The sequence below is a fragment of the Lissotriton helveticus genome, chromosome 1_1 (genome assembly GCF_964261635.1).
Source record: "Lissotriton helveticus chromosome 1_1, aLisHel1.1, whole genome shotgun sequence".
Classification (NCBI taxonomy): domain Eukaryota; kingdom Metazoa; phylum Chordata; class Amphibia; order Caudata; family Salamandridae; genus Lissotriton; species Lissotriton helveticus.
The window spans coordinates 122,881,276-122,901,996 of NC_136057.1; the positions used below are offsets into that span (position 1 = coordinate 122,881,276).

The 20,721-nt window shown below is 46.4% G+C and overlaps 2 protein-coding genes across 2 annotated transcripts in view; one reads left to right on the forward strand and one right to left on the reverse strand.

Moving 5' to 3' along the window:
* The window catches only part of LOC144759725 (uncharacterized), a 112,319-nt gene extending 98,354 nt beyond the window's left edge, over window positions 1–13,965 (forward strand). The window contains exon 6 of the mRNA XM_078646499.1: window positions 13,957–13,965. Within this exon, the coding sequence (XP_078502625.1) occupies window positions 13,957–13,965 (9 nt within the window). The remainder of the gene's footprint in view (window positions 1–13,956) is intronic.
* The window catches only part of LOC144766190 (uncharacterized), a 315,417-nt gene that overhangs the window by 91,780 nt on the left and 202,916 nt on the right, over window positions 1–20,721 (reverse strand). The window lies entirely within an intron of this gene.

The window sequence follows — 20,721 nt, forward strand, 5'->3', positions numbered from 1 at the left end:
CCGAGTCTGGTTTCGGAGGGCCAGGATGTATCAAAACACATCTGGAGGGGGCTCCGGGGCCGCCGCTTCCCAACCTTCCTTGACCAGGCTGAGGGGCCCCCGGACGGGGTGCCCATAGAGCAGCTCGAAGGGGCTAAACCCCAAGGATTTCTGGGGGACCTCTCGGTAGGCTAACAAGAGGCAGGGTAGGAGGACGTCCCACTTGCGCCTCAGGGGCTCCTCGAGACCCATGATCATTCCCTTGAGGGTCCGGTTGAATCTCTCAACCAGGCCGTTACCTTGGGGGTGGTATGGGGTGGTGAACTTGTACGTCACCCCACACTGTTGCCAGAGGGACTTCATGTACTTGGAGATGAAGTTCGTCCCTCGATCACTCACCACTTCTCGCGGGAATCCCACCCGGGAGAATATCCCCATGAGGGCTCGTCCCACTACGGGGGCCGTCACCATTCGGAGGGGAATGGCCTCAGGGTATCGGGTGGCATGGTCCACCAGGACGAGGATAAACCGGTGGCCTAAGGAGGTCCGGGGGTCTAGGGGTCCCACGATATCTATTCCCACCCGTTCAAAGGGGGTACTGACCACGGGGAAGGGTTGGAGTGGCGCCTTGCACCTCCCTCCGCTCTTCCCGCTGGCCTGACACATGGGGCAGGACTTGCAGTGGGCCTCTACATCGGAGCGCACGCCGGGCCAGTAAAAGTGAGTGACTAGGCGGTGGTAGGTTTTGTCCTGTCCCAGGTGTCCCGCCAGGGGCACATCATGGCCAGGTTCAGGAGGAAGCCGCGGAAGCATAGGGGTACCACCAGCACCCGGGCTGACCCTAGCTCGTGGACTTCTGTTCACTGTACAAGAGGCCGTTTTCCCAATAGACAAGGTGGGAGCTGGACTGGTCACCGGCGGCCTGGACGTCGGCCTGCTACCGCTGCCCAACCAGGGAAGGACAGGAGGTCTGTTCCAGGCAGAATTCCTCTCGGGAAGGTCCTCCCTGGGCTAATTCAGGAAGGTCGTCCAAGTTCTGGGTCTGTCCGATGTCAGGGCCTAGGGGACCTGCGTCGGGGTCAATACTCTCACGGGGGGGAAGCTCGGGGACTTCGGATTGCTCGCTGCCCTCCGGGTCTTCAGAGACCGGGCGAGGGTTCTCGGGTTACACCCCCTCGGGGGTGGACAGTCGGGCGGTAATGGACCGGGTGTTCACGCAGGCCCACTCGGGCAGGCCCACCATCTCCAGGTGAGTTCTTCGCTCTACCTGCTCCCACGGGGAGCTCTCCAGGTTGTTACCCAGTAGGCAGTCCACGGGCATGTCGGTGCGGACCGCTACCCGTAACTCCCCGGAGACGCCCTCCCACTCGAACGGAACCTGAGCTTTTCGGCAGGTGCGGACGGAATTGTCTGCTGAGATCACCCTGCAGGAGGCGTTGTGTACAATTTGGTCTTCGGTGACACCTTACTGCAGTAATGCTGGCCCCTGTGTCTCGGAGCGCCCCTATGCGGTGCCCGTTGATGGTCACCTGCTGTCGGTACTTTTCAGTGTTGTCTGGCAAGGGGGCTCCGGGGACCATTTCCCTATCACCCAGGGAGACTAAAGTCATGGCTGCTGGTTCCCACCCCTCTGGGTCCTCTATCTCTTCACCTTCTAAGGCTACTGTGGCTAGCTGGCGCTCTGGGGGACCTGCAGTAGCGGATTTCTGGAGCATGGGGCACAGGGGGTCACTGGCATAATGCAAGTTTGCTGACATCTATAGCAGGCTGTGCTGATTCTGGGTCCTTGTCTAGCTGGGGGGAACCCTGCTCTCGCTGCGGGAGGAGAGGTTCCTGACTGGTTTCTGGGGGGGCTTTGTTGGGGCCCTGCGTGGGAACCCCTCTCTCTACCCTGACCTCCCCCTCCCCTCTGGCGGGAAGATCCCGGCTCGTTTCGGCCATAGTCTCCCACGGGCCCCCGGGGGAATCTGGTGCTCACCCAGCGATCTGCTTCGACAGCCAGCTTCCGAGGGTCTGCCAACTTGCTGTCCAGAAGGTGCTGTCTCAGTTCGACAAAGCAATTGGTGGATAAGTGTTCATAGGCGATGTGATCAATGAGTCCTTCAAAAGTGGTCACCTTGCTGCCCTTGATCCACCCTTCCAAGGCCCGGCTGTAGAAATTCACATATTCTACCCATGTGGTGCCGGGGATCTTCTTGCAGTCTCTAAAACGTTGTCAATACATCTCTGGGGTGAGCCCGTAGCTCGTGAGGAGGGCCTCTTTCATGTGGCTGTAGGAGGTTTGCTCGGAGGACGGTAGATCAAGTAGGGTGTCCCTCCCCTCGCTCAGGAATCGACCCCACAACCCGGCTCCCCAATCCTTCTGAGGAACTCGGTGGGAGGTCATGGCGTCTTCGTAGGCCTTGAACCATTGCTGGATATCGTCGTTCTTGTAGTACTCTTTTACCACATCCTTGGGGATGTGGACTTTTGGTTCCGCCGGGGGAACGGCTTCTCGGTTCTCCGAGGTTCGGTTGTCTCCGCTCCGGGCCTTTAGATCGATCTCCTTCAGGCCGCGCTCGTGCTCCAGCTGGAGTCTCTTGCCTTCATGTTCCCTCTGGAGCTTCTTCTCCTACAGCTCTCCTTGCAGCCGTAACTGCTCCATGGCCAGTTTCTTTTTGGCTAACTTGAGCTCTCCTTCCATTTTAAGGCGTGCCAGTTCTAGCTCGTGGCTTCGGTTGCGTTCTCGGTCTGTCATCTCCTCCGGTGACAGACCTCTCTCCGTGCTGGGACTCCGTGTCAGGGAATCCCTTCCCTCAACCTCTTGAACGCGGGTTTCGGTCGGTGGCCCTCCCTCTCCACCGTCTCCTTCTGGCGGGGGAAGATGGACTCCGGCCTCTACCCATGCTGTCAGGGCTTTTTGGAAGTCTTCTTTGGTACTTAAACCAGTGGTAGCGATATGGAAGTCTTTGCAGAATTGCTTCAGTTCTCGGTGGGTATACTCTTCCAGAAGATCCTTCTGGAATGTGGTCTTTTCGCTTGTTACAGTGAGACTCATGGTTGTTCTTCGTTCGGGTAGTGTGTTAGTCGCTTTACTGTACGATCCCTAGACGTAGGCTCTTATCTCGTCGCTGCCACCAATGTTAGAAGGGTGATCCCAGAGGGCCAGGCTATGCTCACCCGACCACTCCATGACCCAATTCTCCCACAAGTACTGCCGAGTCTTATCGTGAGGTCCTCGTCCGGGAGGACTTCGAGTCTAGGATCGTACACACTGAGCTCACACCACACTTACGAACGGACACCACACCGTAGGTTTTCAGTAACAAGTTCTTTATGAACAGTAAAAAGAAATCAGCACTCTTATTTACAAGCGATCGAGGGATCGTAAAGTCTCAGAGATTCGGGAAGCGGGACAGTCTCAGTCTTTAGGCCAGTACGAAGCGTACCCTGCGCACAGCTCTCAATCCTCGAGCCGGGGGATACGGAAGATGATGGTCGTACTGGCTGCTTCACTCACTTCGAGTCGACTCAGGTCATGTTGGTAGCGTCGATGGTCCAGATGGACCAGAGTACTCCTCGAGCCGCGACGAGGTCAGCAGGGCTCGATCCGGAGGTGTTCTTGAGGAGCCGCGTCAGCGTCAGCAGGGCTCGAAGAGTTCGAAGGTTCAGTTCTCCCCAAGGGTCAGCCGCGATCAGATCAGCAGGGCTTTCTTGTCCAGGATACAACTGCCCGCTAGTTCTCGGGCGGTCCTTGATATAGTCCAGTGGCCGTTTGATGTCCGGACCCTCGCAGGCGGAGGTCTCATGCCTTGGGGGCTGGTCGTTGGAGAGGTCCGGCGGTTGGCTCTTTGATCCTTTTGAAGATGCGCCCGGGAATTCCCAGACGCCCAGCAGGGTCTGGAGCTAGCACTCGGGGAGGCCAGCGGTGCGATCGAAACTCCCTTTCTTATCTCACTCGGGGAGCCCTTTACCCCCCAGCCGGGACTGGTGCGCCTTGGAGCCTAAGTTTCGCTGGGGCCGGGGTAATGCTAGGCCCAGGGAGTCAGGGACCTCAGGAAAGGAAATTGGCTGCCGGGCCCTGTGGGGGAATACAGGTTCTGGGCGTTCGGAGCCGGGGAGTAGGACGGGGGCATGCGGGGCTGGTCGTCGGTTGCGGGGTCGTGCAGGGGGTTTGGGCGTACAGGAACCAGGACGACCAGGGGATTCTGGGTGCAGGGCTGGGCTAACGGGGTGCTGAGGAACGGGGGGAACCACACCACGAGGCCAGGTCCAACATGAGGTCTGACAAAGATTATGGCCCCTCTGTTTCAAAACAGAATTGGAATAAGAATAAGACACAGGTGAAGAAGCAACAGAATCAGCGGTCCCATCCCACCTCGCCAATACCTGCGTCTACTGAGCGCACTTATGAATGATTAAGTCACCTGATCGTTTTCAGGTTCCTGATCAACGTTCTCCTCGCTCTTTGCAGGATTCATCGGTCTCACCCACCGGTGGAGTAGACGGCGGCAGAGGAAGGGTTGCGAAGCAAGAGCAACGCCTCAAGACGGACAGTAAAGGCAAGCAGGACGACTCTCCACGTCAGAGGCCCCAGTTTCAGAAAAAGAAAGTTGCTGCTTTAACAGTGAGATATGTCACGGATAGTGAGAACACAGCTTCAGAACTTGACATGGGCTCTGACGCTGTTGGACAGCGCAGCGGAGACTACCATAGTGCGCGAGGGGCTGCATCCACTTCTGAAGGTGACAGCAACTGACACGTTCGTTGTTGTTGAGACAGCTGACACTAGAGTGGCTCCCCCTGAAAGACTTTTTGAAATTGTCCTTTCAATTGAAGGTGACATACAACGTACTATAAAAGGGGTATATTGTGAAAATTTGACTGCTACCTATGACATTTTGTTGGTGGAGGTCAACTGGCCCCTGCCTTTTGTTTTAGCAGCTCCACAAGGGGAGGAGGTAACCCTCCCTAGTTTTGCGCACACGGTGCCGAAGGAGCAGGCTCTGTATTTTGCAGAAGATTGGGCTAATGTGCTTGCACTGGCTTTGTTCTGTACTCACTGTGGATGGGACAAATGATCCCCTAGACATGAGATTCCCTTGCGGTCTATGCCACAGCCACAACCCCAATACCCCATGCGACGTGAGGCGAAAGCTCCCGTAGCAGAAATCCTTGAGCAATTGGAATATCAAGGTGTGATTTAAACATGTGTGTCTCTGATGAATAACCCTCTTTTTACTGTGACTAAGCCTGATGGCTTGTACCGTTTGGTATTGGATTACTGCCACTTGAACTCACATTGTCGTACGTGCGTGGTACAGAATACTCACAGTTCTGCTCTTGTGGATAGTCTTGTGCGCAAAAGGTTTAAAACCACACTTGACATATCCTTCTTTGCCCACAATCTATCCTCTATTAGTAGTCAATGGATAGCTTTTACCAGTGTTGGCAAACAACGCCAATTCCGACGTTTGACTATGGGCTATAAAAACAGTCCAGGCATCTTTGCCGCCCACATAGTCTCTCTTTTGGAGGGGCTCAACCCAGATGCTTGTTCGTATGTGGATGAAATTTATTTCACAGACGACAAATTATCTCCGCATCTGTGTCGTGTTGACCACATAATTTGCCGTTTTGCGGACTTTGGCTATAAATTAAACTTTGCAAAATCGCACATTGCAAAGTACACAATGTTGTTCCTGGGCTACAAGCTCAACAATGAAGGTCGAGGTATGGCTCCTCACTTCCTGGAGAAATGCGCACAACGGCACGCGCCTACAACACTGAAAAAACTACAGTCTTTGTTGGGCTTTTTGAATTTCGGGTGTACTTACATTCCCGATTATGCCCAATGTATCAAGCCTCTTTACGCTTTGGTATAACCTACTTTCTCCAAATCTTGCTGGCTGCCTGCTCATTCAGCCATCTTGCAATCTTTGCTGGCTGATCTTCTGGAATCTAAATTCTTATTGACTTGTGATAACCACACTAACCTGGTAATAGGAATTGTGCCTGGGGCGGTGGGTTTCACGTACCTGACTTTTAATTAGGGTGACACAGTCCCTATCGCTTACAAGTCACACTTGTACACTTTGGCTAAGTTGCGTTTTTCCACTGTGGAAAAAGTTTTGATAGCAGTGCAAATGGCAATTCTTAAAGAACATGCACTGTCGCAGGGAAAACACATTTTGGTTGTTACTCAGTATCCTGCCTTGGAGGCAGTGAAAAAAGCCAGTGTACCAAATTCAAAGACTTTGCACCCGAGGTGGATACAATGGGCCACGTCCTTGACATCTCCGGATGTCACGTTCATTTTGATTCCTGTTTGCAGACTCAGGAGTTTTTGCAGTATGAATTTGTTCATCTGCTCTTCTGACCATGCGGCCACTGGAGGAGTTCCATTGTATCATATGCACTGACGGTTCAGTGCAACTGGCTACGGATTCAAGGCACGCCTATTCTTCTGCCTGTGCAATAGTGGTTGGTACTATGGTGGTTGGTGAATTCAAGTCCGATGTCGTGCATACACAGACATTAGGGGACTGTACTGCCCAATTGGCAGAGATTCGTGCTCTGATGCTTGCATTAGATTACGTGGATCCTAGGTTGACTACTCTTGTCGTAAGTGACTCTTACTACTGTGTTCAATCATACAATGACTACAACAGTCACACAATAAAACATAAAATGATCTGGGTTCGAGTGGCTAAACTTAAAGAACGGCTCCCACTCGTGTTTGTGATTCATACTCTTGGTCACCAGCATGTTGGAGTTCACGCTGTTGGCAATAGTCTTGCCGATGAAGCGGCCAAGGCAGCAGTGGGGACATACACAGTAGCAGCAGTTACACGTTCCAAAAGTAAGATAGATGATGACATATTGGCAGCTATTGCCCCATCAGAGAAGGGAGGTAATTTCCTAAAAGGTTTCCCTTCTAAATACTCTTATCATTTAAGTCCTGATAAAGTTCCTTATGTGAGAATTATCGACGTTGGTGACAGGTTGATTCCCAACGCGGACTACAGGCAGACTTTGATTACAGCAGCTCACGAGGGCATGGCCTCAGCGCATGCCGGCGTGTCATCTACTGTATCTCTCCAACAACAGTGTTACTGGTGGCGTGGATTGTACAAACAGATGCGTGATTATGTCCTTCATTGTGACATTTGACAGCAGATTAAACGTTCTACTGCTGCACGCCCGCCCCAGACACAGTTGTACATATCTAATAAACCACTTGGGTGTGTTTATTTAGATCACTGCAGTCCTTTCTCCTCTGATACTGCGTATAAGTACATCTTAGTAGCAGTTGATTCTTGGACGCACTTTGTGTGGGTGTGGCCCCAAAGGAGTTCTGATTCTCGAACTGTCGTAAGGGATTTGCGTGTCTTTGTGGGAATTTTTGCATGTGGTACCTTCCATTTGAACCAGGGTCCGGCATTTGCCTCTAAGGCATACAAGGATGCCATGTCTTCATTGGGGGTCCAAGTCAAATTTTCGTCTCCATAGCGGGCTTAGGGCAACAGTGTTGTGGAGTGGATGAACCGTGACTTAAAGCAATTCTTAACAGCTGGGGTATTAGGTACAGGCCGGAACTGGCCAGCCCACCTCAATAGCGGTCAGCGTGCACTTAATAATCTCCCTAGAAGGTCTCTGGATGAGCGGACCCCATATGAGATGCTCTTTGGTATCAAAATGTTTGTTCCGGACTTTGAAGGTCTAGACCAAGCGGTGTCTGCCGCTCCCTCTGACGTAGATGAACCTTGTACTGTTTTCCAGAATCTACAAAAGACCCGTGACTGTCTTGAAAAGGAACATTTACCCTCCACATCTGATGCTGTGTTGCAGATCCCGGTAGTTGGCTAGATACCCCAAGTTGGTGAATTGGTCAGAGAAAAGGTCGCAAACATGGAGTTTGGCCCCTCATATCGTGCTCCAGTTCCTGTGCTTGGCGTGTAGGATACAAGAACAGTCATTTTACCTCCACTTCCTGGTCAGAAGGAAAACAGGTACATCTCCATTGACAATGTCAAACTACACAGAGTGGCTGATTCTTCTTAGTATGACACCTGCGGTCTCTTGTCCAGCTATGCTGCGAAACTTTGTTCTAGTCCCGACAACTGCTGCCGGACCTGATGTTGCCATCATGATGACTACAGTTACGAATCCTTTATTGAATCCACAGACTGCTGATCCTCTTGATGGTTATTATTTATTTGTTATTATTATTTGTGTGTTTTAAAAACGCGCAGCTACCCCAACGGGGTGTCCTGGCGCTAATGGTCAGGATACTGGATCTTACTGGAGGATACGATTAACAGAAAAAAAAGGTCTTAAGAGATTTACGGAATGGCAGTTCCTCTTGAATCATGCGCAGATAGATCGAAAGTTTGATCCACCGAGAGGAAGCACACACTTGAAATGTTCTTCCGCCAGAGCGTACTTTTTTAAATCTGGGAGTTACAAGTAGTAGCTTGGAATTGGAGCGGAGATTTCGGGAATTACTATAGGGACGAAGGCACGATGAGAGATTGGCTCACCGGGCCACAAAAGGACGCAGTTCTGCCTAAGTCAAAGCTTTGAACTCCACCCTTTTGTGGATCGGTAGCCAATGTAGCTTACGCAAACGAGGGGAGATATGTTCTGGGAGAGAGATGCCACAGACTAGCTGAGCAGCGGCGTTTTGGACTATCTGCAATCTGTGGCACAGGCCTGAAGATAATCCAAGGTATAAACCATTGGCATAGTCCAAATGAGATGTAATAAGGGCCTTAACAATTGTTTTTCTGGTATTACTGGGTAAGTAGTTGATGAATTTTTTTATCAACCTAATTTTTTGGAAACAGGCTGCGGAGACCGTATGAATTTGGCAATGGAAAGAAAGACACGTATCCCATCTAACACCCAGGTTTCTTACTGATTCCTTAGGGAGGGGAGCGGGACTCAAATCCACCGGCCACCAGAGGTTCGAATCCAAAGGAGAGCGTTGATTAAAGAAAAGAACCTCGGTCTTTCCTGCGTTCAGTGTCAAAAAGTTGTCATCCATCCAGTTATCAAAGTCTCTCAGAGAATTTTTTAGGAGATCAAAGGTGGTAAGGTTAAAATCATCGTAGGAAAAAAGAAGCTGGAAGTCTTCAGCGTACGATGTCATCTTAATTCTAGTCTGGGATGTTAACTCAGCCAGGGGGGAAAAGTAAACGTTAAATAGGAGGGGACTCAGCGAGGAGCCCTGCGGCACTTCCCAATTAAGTGGGCGACTGGTAGAGGTGTAGGGAGGGGTAAACACCTGTTGAGTGCGATTGGACAAAAAAGAAACAATCCAATTGAGTGCTATGCCCTGAAAGCCTATGGCACTGAGACGGTTGAGCAAGATCGGGTGGGAGACGGTGTCGAATGCTGCGGAAAGATCCAGCAGCACCAACATCGCCCTTGAACCCTTATCCAGCGTCCACCGCACGGAGTCGGCCATCTCTATCAGGGCCGACTCAGTACTGTATCCGGACCGAAACCCGTGTTGGGAATTATGAAATAGGCCATTTGATTCGATGAAGCCTGCGAGCTGTTGGTGCGCCAGTCTTTCAAGGATCTTAGCTGGGGCTGGAAGTAAGGAAATGGGCCTGTAGTTAGCCGGGTTATCGGGGTCAGCGTTGACCTTCTTCAGAATGGGAACAAGGAGGGCATGTTTCCATGACTCTGGATAAAAAGCGGTACGCAGAGAGGCATTCCAGATACTGTTAAGGTGGGGATTGAGAAGTATAGCAAGGGCTTTGTATTGTTTAGCTGGCATGGGGTCGTTAGGCGACCCTGACTTGCATTTGTATAGTTCTTGGAGGGAACGATCTTCGGTGATTTCCTGAAATTCAGCAAAGATTGAGGTTGGTGCTGGGGGTACCGATGACACTTCCCTGATATCATGACTTTCAGTAATGGGGAAGCAGTCATAGATTAAGGCTATTTTCTCCTCAAAGTAATCGGAGAGCCGTGAGCAAAGAGTTTGGGACACTGGTGGTCGCCGGTCAAGAGGCTGGGGGTCAGTGAAAGTTTTGACCGTTTTAAAAATATCCCTGGAAGAGCCATGAGCCTGATTGATTTTTTCCGAGAGGTAACATTGTTTATGATTTATAATCATTTTCCGATAATCTTTCAGAGAGGCTCTGTATTTTAGTTTACTGTCTGCTGAATAGGACTGTCTCCAGCTGCGTTCAAGAGATTTCCATGCAGACTTACATTTACGCAGGTCATCAGAATACTAGGGTGCAGCAGGGGCTGAGCGATAGGTTTTAATAGGCCGAAGTGGGGCAATAGAATCGATGGCTGAAGACACCCAAATATTAAAATTGTCTAGACGGGAATCCAGGTCTAAGGCACCTGGTGGTTCAGCAGAGGGGAGATGATCCAATAAACATTCCGATGAGATCTTACTCCAGTTTCTGCCAAACTCTTTAGCCAGTATCCTAGGAATGTCTAGTAATAACTTCCTATCCACTCTGGATGACTGTGGATTAGTTCAACTGGTGACTCTTTCCACACATAGGGCTGGGCATACGTTCAACCTTATCTGCTCTAACCTCCCTGATATTACAATCGGTGACCCTAGTCCAGTGATCTGGTCCGATCACTACTTTATTCCTTTCTCTATTCTAGTGCTCCACTGGGATAGACCTAGGATGATACTGAGTACACTTATCCCACAGATTTATCCATGCCTGATTTAGAGACCTGTGTGGCTAATCAATCACGTTTTTCATGTGACACTGACTCTACCAGATCAAAGTCTCCCTCAAAAGTTTCCATTTTTGCTATTTGGTTCAAAAACATTTTTTGATTCCTCCTTGGACTTCCATTTGGCTGGTGCTTTTTTCAATTTTTTTGTTTATGTCCATTGGATTTGTGGTGTATTTTTTCCGTCTTGTGAATGGCCACTATGTTATGGAAAGAACTATGATTAGATTAATTGATGGAACTTTGACCCCTCACTCCTCGCCACACAGAATGAAGAGGGACCAGACTTTCATGACTATCACTGCTTGGCCTGTATTAGATGGGATTGTATGGGGTGCTATCAAATCTCAGATTCACGGACCCACAGAGGTTATTAATGTCCCTAATGTACTTTGTGTTTCAATGGGGGGTGTGGTTAAACAAAATACACGCTCTGATGATTGGGACGTCCAAGCCGTAGAGGCTCTTTTTTCTGATTTGAAATATTACGCTGCTGAAGTTTGTACTTAGATTCTGCTAAATATTCTGATTTGTTCTGTTACCAACACTATGGCAATCATTTTCTGCACAAAGCAAACACATTTAGGAATGTAGTTAATTACACACAATGGGAACATTGTCCCGCTACCGTTGCAGGAAGCTCTAAAACTCTTTTGAAAAAGTTTTCTTACTTTACAGGTTTTAATCAATCACACCCTGATGCATTTTTGTTTATGATGACTGAAAAGTCTTCTTCCAAAGTTAGACTTACCCACACTAAGTTATTATATTCAAAGTCCTTTATCGACCAAGTGGCTGTATGAGGCTATGAGCTGTGGAAAGATACTATTGATCTTAAATCTGTTTGGGGTTCTAAAGATTGACAAGTGCACGGCACTGAAGCTTTGCATCGTGCTTGTCTCATACCGAACCATATGTTGTTTCTGAATTCTACTATTTCACAAACCACCTGCTTTGGATTGGCAACGTCTAAAAAATTAAATGCTCCTTCTGTTCCTGATTTGGGAGATGACTCCAATTGGAATAATCAAACCAGTAGGTCCCTTAGTGAGTTACAGACTCATTTACAAAATTCGTCCTTTAACATTTCCAGTTTGAATCCCAAAGACTGGTTATTATGGCAAAAAAGTGCAGATTCGTGCCAACATTGTTTTCTGGGTTTAACACCTGGCTATATACAGTTTAGGGTGGTTCCCCATTTTGAGAGTGACAATTCTGTCACTACCTATTCTGTAGGCAAGCTATGTCAGTCCTGGTTCGAGCACTCCACCTTAGCGTCAGTTAAACTCCATTTGTCTAAATTGACTGACGCCGTTGACTTGAATTACTTTGTAAAAGGTCCTGCAACAGGCAGGTCCAAAAGATGGATTTATGCAGTTTATAACAAAATTTGGAAACTGTCCCAAATTAAAGCTGCTTCTAGGTTAAGAGCTATTGATCAAGCTAATTTAGAAAGGTGCTTGCAGTTGTAGATAATAGCATTAATAAACTTTCTTCCCGAATTTACACATTAGATAATATTGTTTCTTCTGTTGTTGATATTGTGCAAGATGAAGTCACAGTCCTGTACCGTGGTCAAAATCAATTGCGTTCTATTATGCAGTTCACATGGACTTTACGAACGTTGAAGGCTGGGAAAGTGCCTTGGGACTATATGAACACGTCTTCACTGTTTTTACCATTTAATCTGACTGTTAAATAACAATTTATGTCAATGAAAGATGCTACATTTTTACTTTTGCTCATATTGAAAAGTAAGAACCCTTACCATTTTCTGTGGCCGAGACAAATTCTGCAGTGTAGCTTTTTCATGGGTTAATAATGTTACCTTCCCACTGTTTAAATTTGAAGCTTGCATGAAACACTATGCCATAGGCAGGTATGAACCATTGGGAAGTGCATATCTCCATGAGGTTTGGTCTCTTCTGTTCACCTATAGGTGTCTGAGGGAGGGTAAAGAAGTTTACATAAAAGTTGAAGATTGCACTTCCCCCCCTGATCACTCATTGGTCTGTAGGAATATATATTTGCTCGGTTCCTGTAATTCAGATGCCCGAATTTGGCCTGTATTTTAAAAGGGACACCCGAACCGGCTAGTACACCTACTTTCACGTTATTAGCAAACAGTAGTTACTTAATGAAGAGTGCTGTGGTATGCTGGCAGGGATTCTGTACATAGTAACTGTTTCCCAACGTGTTGTCTGTTTTAAGAATGTCGTGTTTCCTCCTCCACCGGGGAAGCTCGATATATCCATCTGGCCTTCCATTCCGACCTTGAAAACAGAGTTCAATAAGATGAGTCGAATAAGGGCTCTTTTGTCTCAAAAAGAATTCGCCCTTACATCTGCGCGTAAAACATTCGTCATTCACGTGGCTAATACTCGTACCGAGGTACATGCATTATTAAATACTGATCTCCCCCTGCATTTTGGGGCCGTTGATTCACTCTATATTCAATGCCTCCTCGACCACGGGCTTGGCACACTTTTTTAAAGTAGTAAGTTCTGGCCTTGTGACCTCATTCCAAACTATATTCGGTGTGATACCAAAATTTTTTCATTCTATTTTTTCCAGCCTCTTTGGCGGTTTCCTGTTAATTCTCGCCTTGGCTGCTGGTGTACTGCTGTTGATTTGCTTACTCCAAAATGGTTGCACATTCTGGGCCCCATGACAATCTGCCCTGGCTGCTCCAACTTCGCAACCAGATGCTTGAATACTATGGATCGCTACCTCTGGCGACTCTGAGTGTGGCGTATGGTTTGTCTTTCCTGTTTTTGTACTTCACATGCGTGCAGCCAGTTTTCCACTGTCTGGATTGCAGTTTTGAATGGGCTCTGGATTTGTGTCTCTACAACACAGTGTCTCCTAACCCAGTATATGATCTACTAATGAGCCCCTTAGTTGCTCATGAAATAGACTGTTCTGGAGTCGGGATTATGGCCTGCGCAGGGGCCCATAGAATCCTAGGCAATTGGAATGTATGGACTGCTGCCACTGATTTCTTGGCGCGCAGTTATCTTGAAGAACACCAGAGTTGTCCTCTAATGGTGCTGGAGGCTCCAGCTGTTGAGGAACATGTGTGTTATTTTCCATTGCTAAATTGGATGGCTGAAATGTTCACTGACGAAAACAACGACTTCCTGTTGGAGGCGGTTGCAACGTACTGTGGCTATACGCTGTTGGATTGAAGTGAAACTTTTTTCTCTGCTTCATAGACAAGTAGTGGACTCGTGATTTTTTCATTCATTTTTTTTTCTTTTTTACTCTTTTTAGGTGTGTTAACAACATGCACCCCTGATGGGATTTGTAATTTTTCTGGTTACTAATTCGGATTGTACTCCAAATTATTCAGTTTGGGGAAATTTTGAACTGAGTTCTCTCTCATTCAAACTTGAACTCTGCGTTCTAGAAATTGCCCCGCTATTGTGCGTTCTCCGATCAAGGGAGGGTGTAGTGAGGGCTGGGCCTTGTTGCGTGCATTGCTATTTTAGCATAGGCTTATTAGAAGTTTAAACGCCATTTTACCTTTTCGCTGCTTTTACACACGACACTACACATAAATGTTGTTGTAAGTTAGGCTGCGTGAAATGCTTCACATGAGAATGGCTTGTTTTTAGCATCCCGAGACTTACATCGAGACTCTAGTCTGCACACAGTGTTCTAAAGCCTCCAAGGTTATCATAACAAGGTAGCTGTTGTTCGGGCTGATCGGTTCACGTTTTAGCCATAACATACATGCAGCTGCCGTCAACGTGATTCTGGTGCCTTTAATAATGCACTGTAAGCAGGATTTCAGGCACTTGGAAGACTCACGTTTTTCCAGAGACACAGAGAGCTCTTGCAGATCCTGATGTGATACATTCCTGCTGATCCTAGAGGTATGGGGTTACCCGCACAAGCCTGAGACCTTCTATATTTTATAAAACATAGTTCCTATCTTGGGAGGGTGTTATACTAGGCACTATAAGACCAGTTTTCCCCATTATTGTAATATGATTTCTCCTTTTGTGCTTTATGGAATTGTAACAATGCTGACCATATTATTTCTGACTGTATGTCTGCTTATGTTAGCAAAAATACTGCATCTTAGAGCACGTCGTTAAAATAAATATTTTAACTTTGCCCCTGTCTCTCTTTACTCCTGTTGTGGACTGGTATGAGAGTATAATGAAACAGTGATCTTGCTTCCCACCATTCCTGAGTATACCCTAAGTCGCATGTTCTGGGTTGTCTAATCATTGGTTCCTTTGCTATAGGATGAAGAGCTAATGTGACACTGATGCTAGCTGGTTAGGGTTTCTAGGCACTGAGGTGAGTTTTTTGGTATACCACAATTGACTGAGGTCCTGGGTCTCTGTGCACAGTTCTGTGTAGGATCAGAATCCCTGCAACACATTTTCTAGTGGCTAAGTGGATTTTTACGAGATTGACCTTGAGACCCACCAAGCCTAATGAGTCCAAAACATTACATAAGGTTGTATGACAGAGGCAGTCATGGCTGAACCACGCATGCCTCTACAATGCAGTTCCAACCTCAAATGCGACTTAACTATGCATTTGTTTACTATGTATGCCTTTACAACGATTTTTGTTGCAAAGGTTTGACTGCTAAATGAATATGTGTGGTAATTTCAAAACCAGCAAATCCAACTAGCTCCACTCAGAAACACAAGATGCAATCCCATAGGCCCCAATGCAGGCGATTTGCAAACTAGGTCCAAAACCCCCCTTAGTGCGGATCGATTTTCCCCAAAATGTTCATACACACAGCAGGCATCTCCAACCATCAGAAGCTGCATTCACCTGGAGCAACTGAAACCACCCCAAAAGTATTTCTCAAGAACCTCCAAAATGGGCCCATTGGATAAAATTGGACACCAGCATCTCAGAAACAATTGCTTTTCTACTAATTTCACTTGTTCGATCCTTTGTAAACTTGGAAGGACACAAGTCCCACTTGTCCCCAAATACCTACCAAGCTGCATCCGATCGATTCACAGGAATGGGTATGACTTTTGACCTAAAAAAAAAACACCTGCACCCATTCAAAAACAAGCAAAATTCAGCCAAACCAAGTCAAAAACCAAATTTCAGCCAAACCTTGCTAACTCCTATATGTGCAAAACTGAAATGGCCCCTGAGTCCTAACTCAAGGAGCCCTAACCCAATCCAACCTTAAGCCCTAAAAATTACCCTGACCACCCTCCCAAAACCAACTACTCCACCCCCAAACCCGACCCCAGCCCCTCTACCTGTCCGCGTTGACCTTTCTTTCTTAACGCTTCCTGTTCATCTCCCTGCCTATCCAACATTCAGACCGCACACTGCCTTAAACATGCATATGTGTGGTTAAGGTAAGCATGGTTCCGCTTGCAGGTAAACGACATGCCTGTCTCAGACCGCGTTGTTAAGGCAGTTACCATTGTATACGTGTTGTAGATGTGTACTCTGGAACCCATAAAGGATTAGTGTTGAATTAGTATAGTGGAATATGGAATTTGAGAAGTGAACATGTTAGACGGTTATTTGGATTGAAAAGGATAGTGGTGGGATAGTCAAGGTTTTTTTGTGAGGTCATAGCAGTAGGAGGAGGCTTTTGGATGGGAAGAGTCAGAGAGAAGAGTTTAGAAAGGTTTGCTTTGGGGATCGGTATAGTAAAAGATGTCAGATGATGTCCGCGTTGACCTTTCTTTCTTAACGCTTCCTGTTCATCTCCCTGCCTATCCGACATTCAGACCGCGCACTGCCTTAAACATGCATATATGTGGTTAAGGTAAGCATGGTTTCACTTGCAGGTAAATTACATGCCTGTCTCAGACCGCGTTGTTAAGGCAGTTACCATTGCATACGTGTTGTAGATGTGTTTACCATGAGGGACTGTATATAACAATGTCATCAATATATGGGGCATCTTCCACTTCAGGAGCCCCTCCAGTGATGACACTCTGATGACAGTCGGTGTCCAAGAGAGCCACAATGGGATCCCCGTTCACTTTCATTGTATTGTATTGTAATTGCATTTATATAGCGCTTACTACCCCGACGAGGTGTCAAATCGCTTTTTCGACGAGTAGCACGCTACTCCAGGACCCATAGAGGATTAATGTTGAATTAGTATAGTGAAACATGCAAGTACATTTTAAGTAGTGGATAGGGTAGTCAGTTATTTGGATTCGGAAGGATAGTAGAAGAATAGAGGAGGGAAATAAAGGTTTGTATTTATATAGAGCTTGTCACCCCTGGTGGGGTGTTGAAGCACGCTTCTCCAGAAACCCATAAAAGATTAGTGGTGAATTAGTATGGTGAAATATGAAAGTAATTTGAGTGGTGGATATTAGTCAGTTGTTTGGAGTGAGAAGGATAGTGATGGGATAGAAGGGGAAGAAAGGTTTGCATTCAAATAGCGCCTGTTACCCCTGATGGGTGTTGAAGTGCTTTTCTGGCGTGTAGCATGCTACTCCGGAACCCATGAAGCATTAGTGTTTAAAATTAGTATAGTGAAATATGAAGTAATTTGAGTGGTGCATATGTTAAGATTATCAAAAATGGATAGGACACTTGTTACCACTTATACCAAGAGAAATATATTGTGAAATATATTGTGAAACCCTCATAAGCGTTGTGTATAACGAGAAGCGGTATATCTTGTTCTCCGCCCCACACAAACGTTTTGGCAGCAATCATCGGGTTTGACAAAATTGTGTATTGCCTAGCCTCGCCCGAGGCTTTCTCTGGTTTTTTCGTGGCAGTCTCCAGAGATAAAAAATTCGAATAACCCCAACAGAAAAGGCACAAAAAGGGATAAAATAGTTTCCAACCGATTAAGATACTCTTTATTATTAGTATCGGTGGACAACTAGTTTAAAAAGAAGTTGGTATGCTCGCTGGAAAATTAGGAATCCATAGCATATATTAGTAGTATTGACAAAACGTCGACATGTTTCTGCTCTGTTGGCCCGTGGGTCTAAGAGCATTCGTCAGGACAAAAAACAACAATAAACAGAGATCTACCTATCACTATTTGTGATGTAGGGGGGTAGAGGTGTAATTTACAATCTTACCCTTACGTGGTTCTATGTAGTCACCTGTAAATTTTAAGAAAAAGAGGGTTGGGGTCACTAGTGGCATTTTACCAAAGTGCGGTTAAAAAGAAGAAATGGAAAAACATTGTACCATTTTCATGCAAGCTCAATTGTGGCATGCTGTTTTAGGAAATTGAGAACAATAGGGACATGTTGGCGAGTAAATGGTGGCGACTTAATGCGACATGTAAATTGCAAGGAATGTGACATACCTCTAAATCAGGTGAACTTGAGTATGCGAACCTGACAGAGAAAACGGGGATGATAAGTGTTCGGCACATTTACGTAATGGTAAGAAAGTCCGTCATACCCCATGTGAGGTCTTACCTTAATTGTGTTTAGAAAAAGGTTCCCTCAGGAGATCCCAGGCTATAACAGTATCAGAGAATCAAGGTATTAGTCACTCTGGTGCTATAAGTTGTAGATAAGCGAGGGCGGTGGAGGGACGACTTACCCGCAGCGGAAATGTGTTCCGCGTCTTGTGCTGGCTCTGCCTCCTGGACGCCAAGAGCACGTTTCCAATGGCGTTTTAACTACGCTAATCATAGAGATAGAAATGAGACTTTTGTATACAACCGAAGAACAGCTTCAAAAGTAATTATTAAAAAATTGTATGCCTAATAAGTAATTTATAGGTTATCTACATCATGGTCTCGTAATTATTAAGGCATTGAATCATAGAAATTTATATTTGAAAAATATATATCCTTTGTAAAGGATACGGACTGTACCTGTTCCTTAGGGAGTACATTTGTAGACGGGATGAACTTTGAAATATATATCCTTTGTAAAGGATACGGACTGTACCTGTTCCTTAGGGAGTACATTTGTAGACGGGATGAACTTAGAATCTCATAGGGTTATGAGTGTCAGAACACTAAGTGGACTCTAAATTTTCAGATTAACAAACTGCTAGTATCAGCGTGCGAAGTGGTGCCAGCAAATATCATCATTTAGACCATATTTATTCGTCTTAAGGCGGTCCACCCAGCGTTGTTCTTTTTCGTACAACACTTTTTCAACGTTGGGTGTATTGTCTTGAACTTTCTCTATAACTGTCCACTTCAGGTCTTCAATACTATGTTTTTGTTCGATGAAATGTGCACATAGTTTGGTTGTGTTCTTTTTTAAGCGTATGTTGCTTTTGTGCTCTCCTATGCGCAGTTTAACCTTTCTGCAGGTCATACCGATGTATTTTTTGTCACATGGACAGGTGACCATGTAGATCACATGGGAAGAGTTGCAGTTGCTATGTTGTCGCTGGGTCCACGTGAATGTTGGTGACAATTGCAATGTTTTAGAAATGGATGTAGAAGTACAAGCTGTGCAAGAACCGCATGGGTAGTGGCCTGACACTGGAGCCATGTTTATGTTTCTGATCTGATTCGTTGGATTTTTCTGTTTTGGACGGGTATGAACCAGCATGTCACGTAGATTTTTTGTACGTCTATTTGCAAAACGGGGTTTTGGCCAGTTGAATTTGCCAGTGTTTACAATATGCCAATTCTTGCTGATCAGTTTGTTGACCTGGTATGTTGCAGGGCCAAATGTGGTCACACAGGTTACGAGGTCCTTATTTTCAGTTTTTTCAAAAGATGTTAGAAGGTTTTCCCTCGGCTGGTTCTGGGCTCTTTTTTGGCATTTTAATATTGTGCTGTTTTTGTAGTGTCTTTGTTGTAATCTGATACTCAGGGCTCGTGATTGTGTTTGATAATCCTTTCTTTGACTGCAGTTCCTTTTTAAGCGCAAAAATTGGCTGTAAGGTAGGTTGTCTCTGAGCGGTTGAGGGTGATAACTTTTGTAGGACAACAAGCTATTTTTGGCAGTCGGTTTTCTAAAGGTTTTTGTCTCGATTTGGTTATTCTCTGAAAAGATCGTGAGGTCTAGGAAGTCAATACTTTCCTTGTCAGCTGTGTATGTGAATCTCAACCAGGGATCACGTGTGTTAAGCCAGTCGACAAAAGTTTTCAGGTCTTGGTTATTGAGCCAAATCAAGAAGACATCGTCTATATAACGTTTCCAGTAAATGATACTGGAAACGTATGGGTTGGCAGTTGTGAGTACATGATGAGTTTCAAAATTACTGACGTAGAGTCCAGCCACCGATGGCGCAAAGGCACTGCCCATAGAGGTCCCATGGCTCTGTAAAAACAATTGGTTTTCGAATTCAAAATAGTTTTCAGTAAGTGCCATCCGGCAGCATTCCAAAACAAAGTGTCTGGGTGTTCTGAAATCCCAGTTCTCCATGAAAAGTACGTCTTCCAACATTTCCAGAGTCTTTTTTTGGGGCAGACTCGTATATAGGGATTCAACATCTAATCCCACCAGGAGCATCTTGGTGGGGTCAAAGGTTAGATCTTTCAGCTGATTCAACAGATCTCGGGTGTCTTGTAAATAGGCTGGTGTTCTTTTGACAAGTGGTTGGAGGAATTTGTCCGCAAATTTAGATAGGGGTTCCAGTGCTGACCCTATCCCCGACACAATTGGACGGCCTGGAGGAGGTATTCTGTTTTTGTGTGTCTTGGGGAGGGAGTAGAAATAGGGGATCTTAGGGTTCTCAGTTACTAGGAAATCAGCCTCTTTTTTGCTTATCCAGCCATTTGTTTCGGCTTCATGAACCATGATGGCAATGATTGTCTGTAATCTTGGTGTTGGATCAATTGTGATTTTGGTGTAAAATTTCTCATCCGCCAATAGATCAAGACATTGATTCATATAGCCTTCTTTTCCGAGGATAACTATACCTCCACCCTTATCAGCGGGTTTTATGACGATATTCTCATTTGTCTGGAGTTCTTCCAAAGCGATTCTTTCTGATCTCGTTAAGTTCTGGAAGGGTCTTCGCACATTAATTGCCAAGTTATCAATTCCAGTTATTTGGATAGAGGAGGGTAGGTGGTGGGATAGAAGAGGGAAAGAGGTTTGTATTTATATAGCTCTTGCTATCCCTAATGGG